At 40.5% G+C, this 17,847-nt stretch overlaps 1 protein-coding gene across 1 annotated transcript in view; it reads left to right on the plus strand.

Moving 5' to 3' along the window:
- The window catches only part of LOC110209311 (cytochrome P450 4X1-like), a 38,895-nt gene extending 21,649 nt beyond the window's left edge, over nt 1–17,246 (plus strand). The window contains exons 5-12 of the mRNA XM_020987672.2: nt 2,924–3,048; nt 3,130–3,284; nt 4,600–4,706; nt 5,436–5,626; nt 10,017–10,150; nt 11,283–11,347; nt 12,432–12,514; nt 16,987–17,246. Coding sequence (XP_020843331.1) covers nt 2,924–3,048; nt 3,130–3,284; nt 4,600–4,706; nt 5,436–5,626; nt 10,017–10,150; nt 11,283–11,347; nt 12,432–12,514; nt 16,987–17,155 — 1,029 coding nt within the window. The 3' untranslated portion in view covers nt 17,156–17,246. The remainder of the gene's footprint in view (nt 1–2,923; nt 3,049–3,129; nt 3,285–4,599; nt 4,707–5,435; nt 5,627–10,016; nt 10,151–11,282; nt 11,348–12,431; nt 12,515–16,986) is intronic.
- Nucleotides 17,247–17,847: the final 601 nt, after the last annotated feature.

Below are 17,847 nucleotides of genomic sequence, written 5' to 3' on the forward strand. Positions count from 1 at the left end.
ATAATAACAAGACTTATCCTACCTTTAAAAAAATGGTATCACGTCTGTTGCCAAAAGATGAAAATACCAGTAACTCTTCCAAATAGGCAAATCACATGTCTATGTCATTTATAAAGAATAGTCATAGCTTAGATAATTTTTAAAAATCTATAAACACTTAGAAGAAACAACATATTGACTAAGGAGTGAAAATGGTGTGCAAAGAGTCCACTGGATATGGAGTAACTTACAACTTGGTAATTATTGAATAAGCTGTCCAAATATGCCATCATATTTATACTAATTTTTTTTTACTATTGCAAAGCTGTTAGCTCAGCTTCTTGCTCTGAATTTATTTACAGTCTGCAAATAATAAAACAGACTCAGGTATAGTGAGAGTGTGAGAGTATTTGATGCCCACTTATAAAACGGTGTCCTTTATTTTAAACACGCCATGAACACAATAGTATCAGGGAGATAGCTTAAACTTATTCTGATCTGAGTTCATATGGAATCATCTCTCCTAAACAGAAATAAATTTGACTATCACGTTAAAGAAGGAATTAAGTTAAAACAGCTTATTAATCACTTGATTGACACGGCTAATATCAAGCCTTATGGTTCTAATAAAAAAAAATTCCTTCATTTCACAGAATCTTTCTTCAATGATTTCAAAATGTCATTGGAATTTTACAAGTATAAAATTTGTGCTGTGTACCAAGAAAAGAGAGAGACTGAAGGCTTGGAGCTTGAATCCAAAGGTCACATTGAACTAATAGATAAAATTGATACCTGCAAGTATTTTGGTCTTCTCTAGCAAGAAATAGTAAACAAATATATCAAGGATAAGGCTATGGATGGATGTGTTAAGAGACTTAGTGGCATCCTGAAATCAAAGTAGAATGGAGGGAAATCCAACTAAAGCAATTAGTGCCTATAGAATACTAGTCAATGTACACCTTTAAAATTCTGAAATGCTTCGTAACAGATTTGAAAAGAATACTTGATACACCCCATGCAATGTTAATGAAACATAGGCCCATTAGCCGGCTGCTGTAGAAAGCTAAACCCTTCTTCATCATTGAGTAAGGAAGACTCAGCTTTGTGAGTTCAAATCTGGCCTCAGATATTTACTAGCTGTATTACCTGGGTGAGGACTCAAACCTGTTTGCCTCAATTTCCTCATCTGTAAAATGAACAGGAGAAGGAAATGACATACCACTCCAGTATCTTTGCCAAGAAAACCCCAAATGGGGTCATCAAGAGTCAGACATGACTGGAAAACAACTCAACAACAACAAAATGTCCTAGGCACTGCATTAAGCACTTTATAATTATTTATCTTATTTGACACTCACAACAACCCTTGGATAATAATACATGCTATCCCCATTTTATGCATGAGGCAAATAGAAGTTAAGTGACTTGTCCTGACTCACCCAGTTAGTAAGAGTCTGAGGCCAGATTTGAACTCAGGTCTTCCCAACTCCAGGCCCAGCACTCTATCCCCTGTGCCACCTACATTTTGCTCCACCAAAATGTAAGAACTCTATTTTAATAGATGCACCTCCATCAGAATACTCATAATCTCCTAGCTAGATGGAATAAAAGCTTCTAAATGTACAGAAGAGATCTCAAGCACATGGGAACAACCAGAGATCTCTATCACCCTCATTGCCCTGTCTGCTACTGATGTTGTTCTGTGGATGCTTGAGGACTCAAACTTTTCTCCAATGACACAGAGTTATTCCATCCATGTAACTGTTCATAGAGCATTAAGTGCAAAAGAATAATACAAGAGCAACTTGTCCTAGGATTGTTTCATCCTGAGTCCCACTAGCAAAAAAATGGGAATGAAGTGATGATAATGACAATGGAGATGCTGTAACTTGGCAGAATAAAGCAAAAGCATGGGGGAAGAGGGTGAGATGCATCTCTCTCACGTTGTTCTCCTGGCCCCTGGAGATGCACTAAGAATGCACTTGGGAGCCTATGAAATACAAACTTATGTCCAAAAAGTTTTATTCAGCTACAGACAGTAGTGGTTTTTTTTTTCCAACTGTGCCTATAGGATGTTAATTATAAAACAGTAATAGCAGGATAATGATTTGTCCCAGGATCATTTCAATCTGAACTCTTTCACATAAGAGAAGAACAATTCTCTATAATTAGGATAATTCTGATGCTGCTGCTGATAAAAATCTCAACCCAAGTTGTATCAAACCTGAAACCAAAAGCTGAAGTACTTTTCATATAATGAAAAACAATGGTTAAATCAAGAGAGGTAACTGAAACTAACTTCTCTGAAAAACTGGAAAGCATCAGGTATAAATACACTCCATAACTATTGACTCAGATGCTTTATCTACCTGTACAATTCTTTGTAGAACATCAAGTGTAAAAGAATAATGGTAGCATAATAACTTGTTAAAGGAACATTTCTATTTGAGCCCCACTCAAAAAGAAAAATAGGAGAATGAGATTAGTACCAACACTAATAGCATATAGTCATTGTTTCATTGGATTAAAGAATGTCAGAACTTGCAACGCTTGTAGACATTATCCAATGTAAAAAGTCCAATTCATTTGTTTATGTAGTCATTCAGTGTTGGGTCACTGGTTAGTAGTAATAATAATTCAGAGGGATCAAATGTCTGGCCCAGGGCAAACCAATCATTAAGTACTAGAGAATGGATTTGAACCCAAGTCTTCTGACTTCAGGTCTAGTAGTCCTTCCATTATACTAACCTATCAATGTTAACATTTCTGTACATGGCATTTTGTCCATGGAGCTGGAGAAAAGGAGGGAGAGGAAAATGGAGGGAGATAGAGTAGGGGGCAAGAGTACAGAGGGACAGAGGGAGGGAGGATAGTCATACCATAGGCAAGCAAAAAAAGATTCTTGGAAATCATTGATGGTGCCCAGTTTACTCTCCTGTCCCAGGACACATGGGAGAAGCTCAGCACCCAGGACAGTTCTGAGGAGATTTGTGAGCCCATCCGCCTGATGACCTTGGACAGCATCATGAAATGTGCCTTCGGTGTCCAGACCAGCTCCCAAACAGAAAGGTCAGTGGTGAGGGGTACAGCAGAAGAGGCCTTTCGACCAGCACTCTAGCTCGTGGTAATGCATTGTGCCTTCTCTTGCAGCTTCTCTACCAACTACCTCTCAACTGTGACTAAACTCTCAGAACTCATCTTCTGCCACCTGCACAGCTACCACCGTCACAATGACTTGATTTACAGGTGGAGCTCTCAGGGACAAGAATTCCAGGCTCTCTGCCAAACAGCACATCACCACCTAGGTATTTCCTGCACCCTGGACTGTCTCTGCATGCTCTTTCTTCATTAACCCTTGTTGGCTGGGATACTCAATTCAACTAAACTCAACAATAATTGATTAATCACCTACCATGTGCCAAGAACTCTGATCAACTCTGTGGATCTAAAGAAAGGAATGAAAACAAGCCCTGACCTTGCGTAGCTTACATATTACCTTGGAGATAAAACAAACACATTGACAAAATCAAAATATAGACAAAGAAACTTGGAGAAAGTGCTAACCTTTGGGGAATATAAGAACAAGCCTTTTGGAGGAGTTGTTGACTTAAGCTGAGCTTTGGAATTCTTAATGGAGCTAGAGATTCCAAGGACAGAGGAAAAGAGGGAGAGCATTCCAGGTGTAAGATACATGCATTTCTGTGTCTCCAGTGCCTGGAACACTGTAAGCATTTACTGGTTATTTAGTGAAATTGAATTGGATGGCAGAATCAAGCCTCAAATAAAATATTAGGTCAAATATTATGATATTTATTTTGATAAGGATAAAATTAAAGGCTTACATTCATATTCAAAATGTTGATTTCATAAGTACAAGATTGAGGAAACATGGTTAGAAAGCAGTTTCTTTGAAAAAGATCTGAGATTTCCAGTTAAACCACATGCTTAATGTGAGCCAATAGTATCATAAGGAAGCCAAGGAATATAATGCAAGCATAGGCTGCACTAAAAGAAATACAGTTTTGAGGTAGCTAGGTGGTGCAGTGGATAGAGCCCTGGCCCTGGAGTAAGGAGGATCTGAGTTTAAATCCAGCCTGAGATATTTACTAGCTGTGTGACCCTGGGCAAGTCACTTAACCCTGTTTGCCCCACAAAAAGAAAAAGACATATAGCTTCTAGGAATAAGGAGAAGATATGCTACCATATTCTTCCCTGGTCAGGCCAATTCTGGAGTATTTTATAGGTGTCTGGGTGTCATTTTTAGGTAGATCATTGACAAAGTTCAGACCAGAAGAAGGACAACAACCAGGTTGGAGAACAGCCTTGAGATTGTTGAGTTTATGAGATTTTGGTTAAAGGAATTGGGGCTATTTAGTCTGGAGAAGACCTAGAGGAAAGCAGATAGCTAAACTGAAGAATTAAGTTGCTTAGCTCCAGGGGACAAAACAAGGAACAGCAAGTGAAAGCTGCAAAGAGGAACTGTTCACTACCAACATAGTGAAGTCAAATGAGATCCAAAGTTGGCTTCCAGTCCCAGAGACAGCTCTCTGCAGAATCATTGGCAATAATCATCTCCGTGTTCTTCATGGTAAAAGGAAAATATTTTGAACTTTCCCCCAGCCAAAATCATCCAGGAAAGGAGGGAGGCCTTCAAGAATGAGAGTGAACAGGACAAGATTCAAAAGAAGAAGTCCCCAGATTTTCTGGATATTGTTCTCTGTGCCAAAGTAAGTCTGCCAAACATCCGAGCAAACCCACCCAACACTTTGGTTCCATGCCATTCAGTAGAAGCACCATTTATGAAGCATTTACTCTCTGCCTGGCACTATGCTAAGTGTCGGGGACCCAAAGACAAAAATGATAATAATCCCTGATTTCAAGGAATTTGCATTTTACTGGAAAATCAGAATGTGTGGAAAGACAGGCAAATTGGTTGTTGGGGTGAAATGATCAATGAATTAGATTCAGTGAACTTGTCAGAGCACAGTTCAGACTACTGACAGAACCAAGAAGCCCCTAACTCTGCATTTTGATGAAAAGGTGGAATTCTATGATTTTGGCTGTGCGGTGAAGTCATTTAAACTATTTATTAAGTACTGAACAATTTATGCTGAACAATATGGTAGCCACTGGAGCAGATTAAAAAAAATTGGTTAAAACATGATGCTTAGCCTTATGAAGATCACTGTTTAGTGGGGATATGAAACATAAATGTAAATGACTGTGTGACTGTGGTGTGCAATGTCAATTGGCAAATCCATTAGGGATGTGAAGAGTGGTCTGGGAATTCAAAAAGATTAGAATTATGTCAATGGATGTCTGTAAACGATGCTGAAAATCAGAGCCCTCTTGTGGCTGGAGTTCCCTTCTACCACAGTCAGTCTCATATTTGGCCAATAGAAGGGATCATTTGAAAATTGGCTTTGGATAAAGGAATAATTTTATCCTTTTTTCAGAGTGAAAATGTGGAAGGCTTATCAGATGAGGAGCTGGAGGCTGAGCTTAACACATTTGTGTTTGGTGGCCTTGACACCACAGCCTCTAGCCTTTGCTGGCTCTTCTACTGTATGGCCATGAACCCCGAGCACCAACACCAATGCCGAGAAGAGATCAGAGGTATCCTAAAACCTGGGGACACCATTACCTGGTAAGAACGTCAAACACTTGATCCTAATTCCTTGGTTACTTGCTCCTTGTTTCCCTCATCTGGTGCCACAGCTACCCATCACTTATCCTTATTTCTTCAGACCAAGGTCACTCAATATGTTTTAGCTCAAGTGGGAGTGGTTGCCCTCCTAAAAGAATAGGTGATCCCCAGGAGGTCTTACCAAATGTAGGCACCTGGGTCAAGTCCTTTGATATGTTGAGGCCAGAGCCCAGCAGTGATAAGCCCATTTCAATTCAGCAGACATTCATTTAAATACCTTCTCTTTCCTAGACCCTGTATTGAATGTTCAGAGAGACACAATATAGACACTATCACTGATCAATAGCCAATCAACCAATTCTGTGCCAAGCACTATGCTAGGCTCTGAATATATATATATAAATGAACCAATGCCTAACCTCCATGGACTTACATTCTACAATCTACATATGTAGATATTGGGGCAACTAGGTGGCATGGCGGTTAGAGTGTTGGAAGACCAAAATTCAAATCTGCCTCAGACATTCACTAGCTGTGGAACCCTGAGCAAGTCAATTAACCTCTCTCAGCCTCAGTCTCCTAATTATAAAATGGGAATAATAATGGCACCTACTTCCCAGAAAATCAAATGAGATATCTACTTAGCATGATGCCTGGTACCTAATAAATGCTTGTTACCATACAAACACATGCAGAATACCTACATATATGTATACATATATAAATACATATGTGTGTGCACATATTATATATACATACGTATATACATACATACAGTAGTTAAATACAAGGTCGTTAGGGAGGAACAAAGGCACAAGCAGTTGGGGGAAATCAGGGAAGCCTTCACAGAGAAGGTGGTGCTTAGGAAGCACTTTGAAGAAAAAGATAGATTCTAAGAGGTAAGGAAGAAGAACATTTCAGGCGGGAGGCAGCCAGTGTGAGGCTGAGTGCTGTAGTTATAATAAATTTGGTTAAGATATTGGATGGCCGGGGCAGCTAGGTGGCACAGTGGACAGAGCACCGGCCCTGAAGTCAGGAGGACCTGAGTTCAAAGGCAGCCTCAGACCAAATACTTGATACTTACTAGCTGTGTGATCCTGGGCAAGTCACTTAACTCCAATTGCCTGAAAACAAAACAAACAAACAAAAAAGATATTGGCTGGCTACAAAACACCTAAAATATGCATTTTTCTCATTACAGGAAAGGAAAAAGCATTTATATAGCACCTACTATGTGCCACTGTGCCAAGCCCTTTTACAAATATTATCTCATTTGATCCTCACAACAACCCTGGGAGCTAGGCATTATAATTATCCCCATTTTTACAGTTGAGGAAACAGAGGGAAATACAGGTTAAGTGATTCTTCTTAACATCACCTCAGTGTTCTCAGTTCTGCCCTCAGCAGGGAAAACCTAATCATTTTTCTATGACAACAACCCTTCAGGTATTTGAAGACAGCAGTCGTATCTCCTGAAGTCTTCTCCTCTCGATCAGTCAAATAGTCAACAAATATTTATTAAATATTTAACTATGTGTGTGGCATGTGCCTGAGAATACAAACAAAAGCAAAAAAACCCGACATCCCTGCCCTCAAGGAACTTACATTCTCATGCTGAGAAGACAGGAAAGCCTTCTTACATAAGTTGGTGCATAAGCTGAGTTGTGAAGGAAGCCAAGGATGCTAGAGGCAGTGATGAGGAGGGAGTACATTCCAGGTGTGGAAGAGAACCACCGAAAAGACATGCAGCTGAGAGAAAGGGTCTCCTATTCAAGGAATAGCAAAAAGGCCAGCGAGAATAGGTCAAAGAGAAAATGGTGGAGAGTAAAGGATAGGAATTCTGGGAAGATAAGAAGAGGCCAGGTTATAAAGAGGCTTAAATGTCAGAGGACTTTATATTTGATCCGGGAGGTAATAGGAAGCCACTGGAATTTATTAATTAAGGTGTGATGTGGTCAGACCTAGACTTTAGGAAAGTCCCTTAGGCAGCTAAATGAAGGGTAGATAAGGATAGAGAGAGATTTGAGGCAGGGAGACCAATTAGAAAGCAATTGATCATCTAAGCAAGAGGTGATGAGGATATGAACTAGAGTGATGGCTTTGTGAGTAGAGAATTCAGTACAAAAGATGTGAAGATGGAAAAATTACACGACTTGGTAATGAACTGGTATATTTGCTAATGGTTTGGAAATGAGAGATGAATAAGAGAGAGGAGTCAAGAATGACTCTGAGGTTGTAGATGGGGATAACTGGGAGGACAGTAATAAGAAAGTCAGACTAGACATACCCAGTTCCTATACCCAATCCTCACATTACATGGACTAAAGGCCCTTCACCACCACTGTCCTCCTTTGGATTTTTTTCTAGCTTATCAATATCATTCCTAAAATGTAACACACAGAACACCATATTCCAGATGTGGTCTGACCAAGGCACAGTGGAGTGGGACTGTCCCTCCCATGGCTCTCATCAGTTAACTGAAAATTGTGTGGCGCAGGCTGAGGCTACAACTCCAGACCCCCATTCACACTGTGAGGCTGAGTTGCTTGCTACTTCTCTCACTGGGCTCTAGGGGTAGCCCTAATAGGTTTGGGATGATTTCTCTAGCAGGAGCGAGCCCCCACCGGAGTGCTTCTTATTGATCAGCCATTGATATCAATTAGTAGGCCAAACTTAATTTGTTTTTAGAAACAGATATTTACTGAGTAGTATGATAACAGTTGGCTCAAAATATCCCTGCAAACCCATTTTGCACTCGTAACAACTTTGTGATGTAGGTGTTATTATTATCCCCATTTTACAGATAAGGAAACTGAGACTTAAAGAGGCTAAATAACTTTCCCTAGGGTCCCTCCCTCTTGAGCATTTGAGGTGGGATTCGAATTCAGTTTTTCCTGACTTCAAGTCCAGCATTCTGTCTTTCACCTTCATTCCTGGTCTTTCTATTGTATCACCTGCATCTCTCCATCTTGTCCACAAAATACCAAGACAGCCCTTATGAATTGACAGCTAACCTCTAGGCAAACTCTATCTATAGCATTCTCCTAACCTACCTAACTCTTGTAACCCTACAAAAAAAAAAAGAAAGAAAAAGAAATGAGGTTGAGCCAGTATGGCCTCTGTCTGATGAAGCTCTCTGGGCTCTTGGTAATAACAATCACTGTCATTCAAAGTATTCTTTAGGGTTTGCAAAGAAATGTTCTTACATTACCTCATTTGATTTTTACAGCAATCCTGTGAAGTAGCGGGTATTATTATTATTATTATTATTATTATTATTATTATTATTATTATTATTATTATTTTACAGATGAGAAAACTGAGACTGAGGGAGGCACAAGATCTTGCTCATGGGTTCTGAGCTAGTAGCATTTATATGTCACTTTCAGGTTTGCAATTAGCTTTACATGTTACCTGATATCAGTCCTGTGAGGTAGGTGTTATTATTATCCTTATTTTACAAATGGGGATATTGAGGCACTAAAAGGTTCACTGACCTTCCTGTGCTCATACATACATACATAAGTGTCAGAAGTGGGACTTGGACCCAGTCATCTCTTGAATCCAAGTTCAGCACTCCTTCCACAAGACCACATTGCTCCTTCTAGATTTTCAGTAACTATCACTTTAATAATACATTATACACTTTATGTTCTTAATAACAAAGAGTAATTTGGAATGTGGTCTCATGTCTACTTATTTCAAATGATAACTGCAATTTCTAAGATGCTAATTTAGGCACTTTCCTTACAATAACCTGTGAGGGAGGAAGTGCAAAAATTATTATAACTATTTTACTAATAAAGAAACTGAGGCTCAGAGAACAGAAATTATTTGCTGCTTAGAAGTAGGGGCCAGAATTGAATTCAGGCTTTTTTACTCCAAATCCAGTTATTTTAATGACCAGGGTACACTTTGATGAGAATTGATAATGTGCAAGCCCAATAAGAAAGCCTTAACTCAATTGCTGGGTTTCATGAGAGCTAGGAAATGGTCCAATTTTTCCATCTTTCTTGCCTTCTTACCCCCAACATCATGTGTGGGGTGACTATTAGACATATCCCAGACTGAATTGATCTGATGTCTTTGACCAATTGCCAACTTGAAGAGGATTATTGGATCATAGATATGGAGCTGGAGGGAACCTTAGGGGTAATCCAATCCAGTCCCCTCCTTTGATTAAGTGACTTGCCCAAAGTCACAGAGCTAGTAATTGAAAAAGCTGGATTTGAACTCAATTCCTTTGATTCCAAATCCAGCACTCCTCACTGCACCTGGCTGCCTTCTAAAGGGTAAATTTCCAAAATCTCAGTGGTCCTTATAGACCTAATGGAGATCCAGGCAAAAACCCTTACCTTTCCATCTCTTTCTTGTCTATGTTTCCCCACAGGGACCACCTGGACCAGATGTCCTACAGCACCATGTGCATCAAGGAGGCCCTCCGCCTCTACCCCCCTGATATCACCATAGCCAGGAAGCTTAGCAAACCTATCACCTTCCCAGATGGACGTTCCTTGCCCACAGGTGTCTCTCTGCTGCCCAACATCATCAATTTCCTCTAGAATTCATTGCCCCAGGGATCAGAGCAAACAGGACCAAGGAGCCTCTTGGTTCATTTAGGACTTAGGAAAGAACACTGAATTCCTAGCCTAGGTCCATACTGAGAACTTAATATAGAATGATTGAGTTTTAAAATCCACCTTATAGAAACAGAACATGAAAGACATATAGAGGCAGCTTCAAGTGTTGAAAGGGCTCTTACAGAGAAGAAAAGTTAGACTTTACAGAATCTGAGTCAGAAAGTACTTTAGATATCTTTCAGTTCAACCTGGATATAAGAATCACCATCTTCTCCAATCCTGATAAATATTCAACCATCTTTTCCTTGAAGACTACCAGAGATGGGAAAATGACTATGCCACAGACAGCCCAGTATAATTTTGGAGAGCTCTAATTGTTGGGAATTTTTCCTTATATCAAGCAAAAGTTTGCCTTTCTGTAGCTCCTAGCCATTATTTCTGTCCTGTGGGTTCAAAGTAAGCCCAACTAATCCTGCTTCCACTTGCCAGGCCTTCAGATACTTGAGGACAGTGATCTTGTGTTGTCCTGAGTCTTCACTTCTCCAGACTTGGTTGGTGCCTTTTAAGTCACTCCTAAAATCCCGGTGAATCTGGCTTTTTGTGGAGCTTTGTGGAGCTCAGCATGTCAGTCAGCCAACTAGCCTAAGTGCCTAATTGTGCCAAGTGCTAAGTGTTGGGGTTACAAAGAAGGGGAAATGTAGGAGAAGATCAAGAGCAGATATGGAGAGTATGCAGTAATGTCCAGGAAGTACATCTGAAATGTGTGAATCAAGTGTAAAACAATGAGGATGTAATGTAGCCATACCCTACTAATAAGGACAATGCAAAATGTTCAAAGGTATGTATTATGCAAGGTACAATGTGAAGGGGAAATGGAAGGGTGCAGAAAAGGAGCTCTAGGAAAATGCAAGAGAGAAAGGACACTGGAGGGGGAAGGAGAAATCGTGGAAGTTTTCAGGGAGGAGGTAGCAGTCAAGCTGGAATAGATCTCTCTGTCTCTCTGTCTGTCTCTGTCTCTTTCTGTGTGTGGGGGGGGTATGGGTGTGGATATCCCCTCTCTTTCCTTCTCTGTCTAGGTATGATAGTTGTCCTGAACATCTGGGCTCTCCACCACAACCCTGCTGTTTGGGAAAATCCACAGGTATGACTCATTCTAACACAAATGTTTCACAGAAGAAATGTTTCATTTATTCCTTCATCCTTGAAGGAACATGTATTTTCCACCTATCACAGCCCCAGTCCATGACCATCTCTAGTAGATAAGTTGCTGGGGCTGAGAAAGCTTATCACCTCCAGTCACCTCTCTGCTCATGAACTTCTCCCTAAGAAGGCAGGTTTTGAGACGAAAGAGCCTGATTCATGTGCTGATCCTAGGCTTAAAGCTGGTCCAGCTTAGTAAGATTTAGAAAGCTGTTGCTCCTCTTAGAGATCCATCAAGCCCCCCAGGATCATCTCCATACCATGACAAGTCTCCAGAGAAGGATTGCAAGGGAAGAAATGAAAAGGGAGAAATAAAACACATTTCTTTCAATATCCTGTAATTGGTGGAGTTGGGTTAGGTTTTTGTTGGGGGGGGTGGAGTGAAGGGAATATTACTTAGATCTTTCACTGAAGTCTTTTGTTGTCTCCCCCTTCAAAGGAGGTGATCCTCTATAAGGTTTTTCCAGAAGAGAAAAAATTCTAGAACAGAGGCTGTACAGCCCGCAACAAAAACCAGGAGTCCAAGGATGTGCCACAGTTCAGCCTTCCAAACCAGTTATTCAGGACCATAAAAAGTCATCTTTTCCCTAGATTTTTCATCTCATTCACCTAAACCCCTTAAAATTCACCAAATAAATACTTTCTTTCTTTCATTCTTTTCATGAAAATCTAGCTATAGTCTAGTAGGATTGAAGATCTGATGTGTGACATGAAGAGAAAAGTGTTTGTCTTACAGAAAATTGATAGCAAAGTTTGGACCTGTTGTTCTTATCACTGGGGACTCTTCATTTCTTAAGAAAAGAATATAACCTGGCCAGTGCCAAAGTTCCTTTTATTTTTATTTTTCAATTTAAGTTCAATGCAAGGAGAGCCAAATTTGAGGTAAAGCCTTGAATGTTTAATTACTCAGAGCCAACTTCTGAGCAATTTTTTTAAAACAAAAAACGTATTAATTATAGTGTGTGTGTGTGTGTGTGTGTGTGTGTGTGTGTGTGTGTGTGTGTGTGTGGGGGGTCTCATTACAGGTCTTTGACCCCCAAAGGTTCTGCCAAGAGAATTCCATGAAGAGACACTCCTATGCTTTCTTACCATTCTCAGCTGGACCTAGGTGAGGATGCACCAAGTGATTGTATTGGGCTACCATAGTGAAAATGGCCTCAGATTCTTATTTGGAAATTACTTGCTCTCCTCTTCTCCTCAGCCCTCTTGGTTCCATCTCTCCATTTAGGTTCTCTTTTGTTGGATGAAGTTATGACCATAACTGATTGCTTTGGGAGTTAAAGCCAATACACAGAGATAATAGAATATCAAATTCAATGAATAGTTCATCATACAGTTGGTCTGGAACACAGAGTGTCTGAAGACGAAATAAAAGTTAGGATGGACTTAGACAATGGAAGGCCTTCGATGTCTGGGTTAAGGGATGTGCATCTTATCCTTAAAGCACCAGGCAGAGACTGAAGGTCTCTGAAGGACAAAGGGGACTATTTGGTTCATTGGCCACAACCTACATCACTAGCCTTAGTCAAGCACCTTGAAGATGGCCATGTGTTATGGTCACAAGGGGAACTCAGAAAACATAGAAATAGAGCAGTAAGACCTGTCACTACTCCTAGAAAAAAATATTCTGGGAGTACATCTTGGGGTTGGTGGGTGAGGAAATCCAACTAGATAGATGGAGCCTCTGTAGGAGCTGTGGCTACTAATCAGGGATGGTAAGAGAGGCATAAGGAGTCAAAGAAAGAACAAAGAATATGAAGTCAGAGGATCTTATCGGTATCCCCAATGTTTAGTGTGACATCAGAAGTATCAGTGACACTTGGTAGACTAGGACAAGTGATGGGTATAGGGTTTTGAAGGGTATATATCTTATTTGCAAAAAACAGAATAAACAAAAGGTAGGGGACACAATAGCAGTGTGTATTAAGAAGCTATATCACTGTGATGAAATTTAGAAAGCAAAGGGGGCAACATAGTGGAGAGCATTTGGGAGAAAATCAACAATATTGGAGTGTGTGCCCACATACCACCTAGACATAAAGAGAAAATCCATGCAAAATTCAGGAAATGGGTTATAAGACTCATGGTGGCCTGGAATGGTAGTGATAAGAAATGTCCATTATCTGGATACATGGGGTTTCTCTTTGCCCAAAGCAGAATAGACCATAACTTCTTGGCTTGTTTGAATGAGAATTTAATCCTTTGACCAGTGAAAAAGTTAGCAATTAGAAGTGGTCATCTATTCCTGATTCTTACCGACAAAGACAAACTGGTGGCTGGGGTGGAAATGATAGGAATCTTAAAGGGGATTGACCATGCCCTATTAGAAATTGTAATAGAAGAGAGAAAAGCAGGGCATATTCTGAAATGTGACCTAGATTTCAAAGGGTTCAGGGAAAATCAAGTAAGATCTCATGGAATAAAAGTCTACAGGGAAGTCAGCATAGCAGTCACTCAGGCAATCAATCTGTCAGTGAACAAGCATTTATTAAGAGCTTATTAAATGCCAGGCACTGTGTTGGGCGCTTGGGATAAAAATGGAATAAAAAAAAGTCTCTGCCTTCCAGAAACTCACATTCTAATGGAGGACACATGTAAATATCTAGGAACATATAAGATATATAGAGAACAGACTGAAAGTAATCTTAAAACATTAGCAGCTGGGGGAACCAGAGACGGCCTCTTGCACAAGTTGAGATGTAAGGTGAGAATTGAAGGAAGGGAAAATAATAGGCGGAGGGGAGAGGACAGCAAATTCTAAGTGAGGAAGGAAGATGGTACAATCAGTGCATGGGCATGGATATGGGAGATAGACTACCATGTTTGAGGAAGCATAAGGAGCCCTTTGTAGCAGGATCTTCAGGAATAGGTAAGGTGTAAGGAGGCTGGAAGGTAGAAAAGGGTAAGGATGCGAAGAGCTTTAAAAGCCTAAGAGAGGATTTGATATTTGATCCTGCAGTTGCTAGGGAGCCACTAATGCTCACTGAGCAGGGATGTAACATGATCAGACCTATGCTTTAGAAAAATCACCTTAACAACTCAGTGGAGAATGGATTGGAGTAAAGAGACACTTGAGGCCAGGACATCAACCATAAAGCCATTTAATCATTCAGGGGAGAGGTTATGAGGGCCTGAACTAGAAATGGAGGGGAGAGTAGAAAATGTATATAGGTAATGCTGAGAAGGTCAAAACAAGAGTTGTCAATGGATTGGATATCTGGTATAAGCGAGAGTGAGGAAGTGAGGGTGACACCTGGACTGTGGGCCTTCAACACTGAGAGAAGAACACTGCCCCCAATTCTCATAGCAATGTTAAGTGTTAAGATAAGTGGATGGAGTCAGGAAGTCCTGAGTTGGAATCTTGCCTCAGTCGCTTACTTAGCCATGGGACCTGGACAAGTCACTCAGCTTCTCAGCCCTTGTTTTCTCATCTGTAAAATGGCGGCAATAATGCCTGCATCCTGAGATTGTTATAAACATTAAATGAGAGAACATATCTTAAAGTGCTACATAGGTGCTAGCTGCCATCAGTAATCACAATTACAATAAGTTGGGATGGCAAGAGGTGTAGGAAGAAAAGATGGTTTTGGACATGTTCAATTTGAGATTTCTATAAGACATCCAGTAGATGTCCAAGGGACAGATGGAGCTCCATGACTGTAGCTCAGGAGAGAAGTTGGGGCTGAAAACAGAGATCCAGGAATCATTACAAAGAGAAGACAATTCCAACCATGAGAGATCGACAAGTGGGATAATTTAGAGTGAAAAAAGAAGGAGGGCCAGGACAGAACTTTGGGGAACATCTATGATTAGAGAGCATGACCTGAATGATGAACTAGCAAAAGAGACTCAGAAGGAGCAGTAGTAGAGATCAGAAGAGAACCAGGAGAAAGCAATGTCATGAAAACCTAGAGAGGAGTGAGTATCCAGAAAAAAAAAAGGTGATTAACAGTGTCAAATGCTACATGGAGATCAAGGAGGATCAGGACCGAAAAAAAGCTATCAATTTTGCCAATTAAGAGATCATTGGTCATTTTAAAGGGCAGCTAGGAGGTGAAGTTGATAGAGCATTGGGTTTGGAATCATGGTCATGCTTACAGTATGAGGAGCAGTTGAAGGGACTACATTGTGTTTAACCTGGGTTGTTGAATATTTTGTGATCAGTTGGGGGCACATGTACATGACAGTTGTCTTCATGTATTAGAAGGGCTGTCATATGGAAGAAGAATTAGATGTTCCTAGTTATATGCTTGGCCTGAGACAGCAGAATTAGGAATAATAGGGTGGGTATAGATAGGTCACGTTCCAAAAAAGCATACCTAGGGACAGTTAGGTGTCTCAGTGAATAGAGCACTGGCCCTGGAGTCAGGAATACCTGAGTTCAAATCTAACCTCAAACAGTTATTAGCTATGTGACCCTGGGCTAACCACTTAACCCCGTTGCCTCAAAACAAAAAAGCATACCTAGGCTTGTTCAAAGGAAAAACTCCCCTAACCATTAGAGTTGTCCTGAAAGAGAAAAGACTGCCTCAAAAGGTGGTGGGTCTTCCCAAATGAATGAAAAGCTGTAGGACCACTTGTTTGGGATTTTGTATGCAGGTAAGAACACTTCCCAATTGTTCACCATGTGTACAAGGCCTGGAAACCTCCTTGAATCAATCAAAGACATTTCCGTTAAGTGCCACAGGAAATCTGTTCTGATTGGGTGAGGGATATTTGGGCATGCCCTGAGGATCTTGTGTAAAAGAAGGTTCTAGTTCAGGACCATGGAGAGAGATCTCAAGGGAAAAGCAGATGAAAGGAACAAATAGGAACCTCAAGGGCTGAGCCTGAAAGATCAGCAGCATAGTCTTAGGACCACTGAAAAGGTAGAAAAGGAAAGTAAGACTAAGTTGTGTCAGGGGAAGGAGAGATGGAGCAGGGCCATCAGGTCTGGAGCAGAAAGTTCAGGCCAAAGCAACCTATCCAAGGACCAAGGGAGGTTCTAAGACAAGGTCTTTTCTTTCCCCGACTTCCCCTCCCAGTGCCTGTCTATTAACAGACATTTGTAAGATACTCTGCTGCTTCTTTACCCAATTGTTTCTGGTAACAGAGTCCATAGGTTAGCAAGAAATAAATATGCAGGAAAGTTAAGGCACAGAGCCACATCTCTACCCAAACATCTGGCATTTTTCCCTTACAGGAAGCACAGAAGTGACTCACGATATTCCTGATTTTTCTTTAATACAAACTCCCTAAAGCAGTGGAGGAGGAAACTATTCACTTGAAGGGTCATTATATTGCCCTACACTTAAAATGAGCAAGTTACTATGACAAGATATTATACTATCACAGCTGCTACTTAGTACCAAAGTGCCTTTGGTCAAATCAACTCCACTTTCTCACCTCAATTTATTTCTTTGTAAAATAAGGGAGTTGAATTAGACATCTCTAAGGACCCTTCCACCTCAGAATCCTTTGAATCCTGGACAGATGTCTCAGTCTTTCTATTCAAGAATCTAAGGTTTTAACATCAATATACTTCAAGAGGAAAAGGAAACAAAACCTATCCATGCTCCAATTTTTCCCCTTTCCTTTCAGGAACTGCATTGGGCAGCAGTTTGCCATGCTACAGCTGAAGGTGGTACTGGCCCTGACCCTTCTCCGTTTTGAGCTGTTGCTAGATCCAAAGAAACCTCCAATCCCAATACCCCACTTAGCTCTCAGGTCTAAGAATGGGATTCATCTGTACCTAAAACCATTCTACTAGTTCTGCTGGTCCTAAGGATGGATACCATGACCCAGCTGGAAAGTTTCTTCACTTAACAGCCAATGATTCAAGTAAATACATAGAAACATTATAGAGCTGATGGTTTCTTCTTTTTCTGTTGCTTTGGGATGAATTTTGTGATGTGGGGGCTGGAAAGAGACAAGGAGTAAGGAGAGATTTGCCTTTCTAAAATTTTTCTGGCTTGAACCACTATAAACAATGTAATAATAAACTTGGGTTCTTTGTATGCATGTTAGGGTAGGACTGTGCATGAAGTGTCCTGCAGTACTGAGAAGAAGAAAAAACATTCACAGAGAATGAGAATTTGACTGTAGATAATCCAGTAAGTAGATAACCAAAAGTGACTCCTGCCATTTTATCTGGACTGTGAACAAGGGCAAACATGACTTTTGACAAAGTGTCTGGGGCAGTATTAACTAGCAGCTCATTTATATAGTGCTAACACACACACAATAAATGTGTGAGTTAGAAAGGACAAGGATTGGTATTCCCATTCCAAAGAGGAGGAAATGAAGACTTAGGAAAGAGAGTAACACCCAAGACCATGTAGCTAGTACTTGGCACCACCTGAAGTCAAATGAAGTGTCATCCTCTTTCCACCATACCATGCTGATATAGGACTACTGAGGTTTATCTCAATGTCAAGTCAGAAATCAAGGGCATAGACTCAG

Source organism: Phascolarctos cinereus, unplaced genomic scaffold (genome assembly GCF_003287225.1).
Source record: "Phascolarctos cinereus isolate Bilbo 61053 unplaced genomic scaffold, phaCin_HiC Scaffold_5;HRSCAF=322, whole genome shotgun sequence".
NCBI classification, from domain to species: Eukaryota; Metazoa; Chordata; class Mammalia; order Diprotodontia; family Phascolarctidae; genus Phascolarctos; species Phascolarctos cinereus.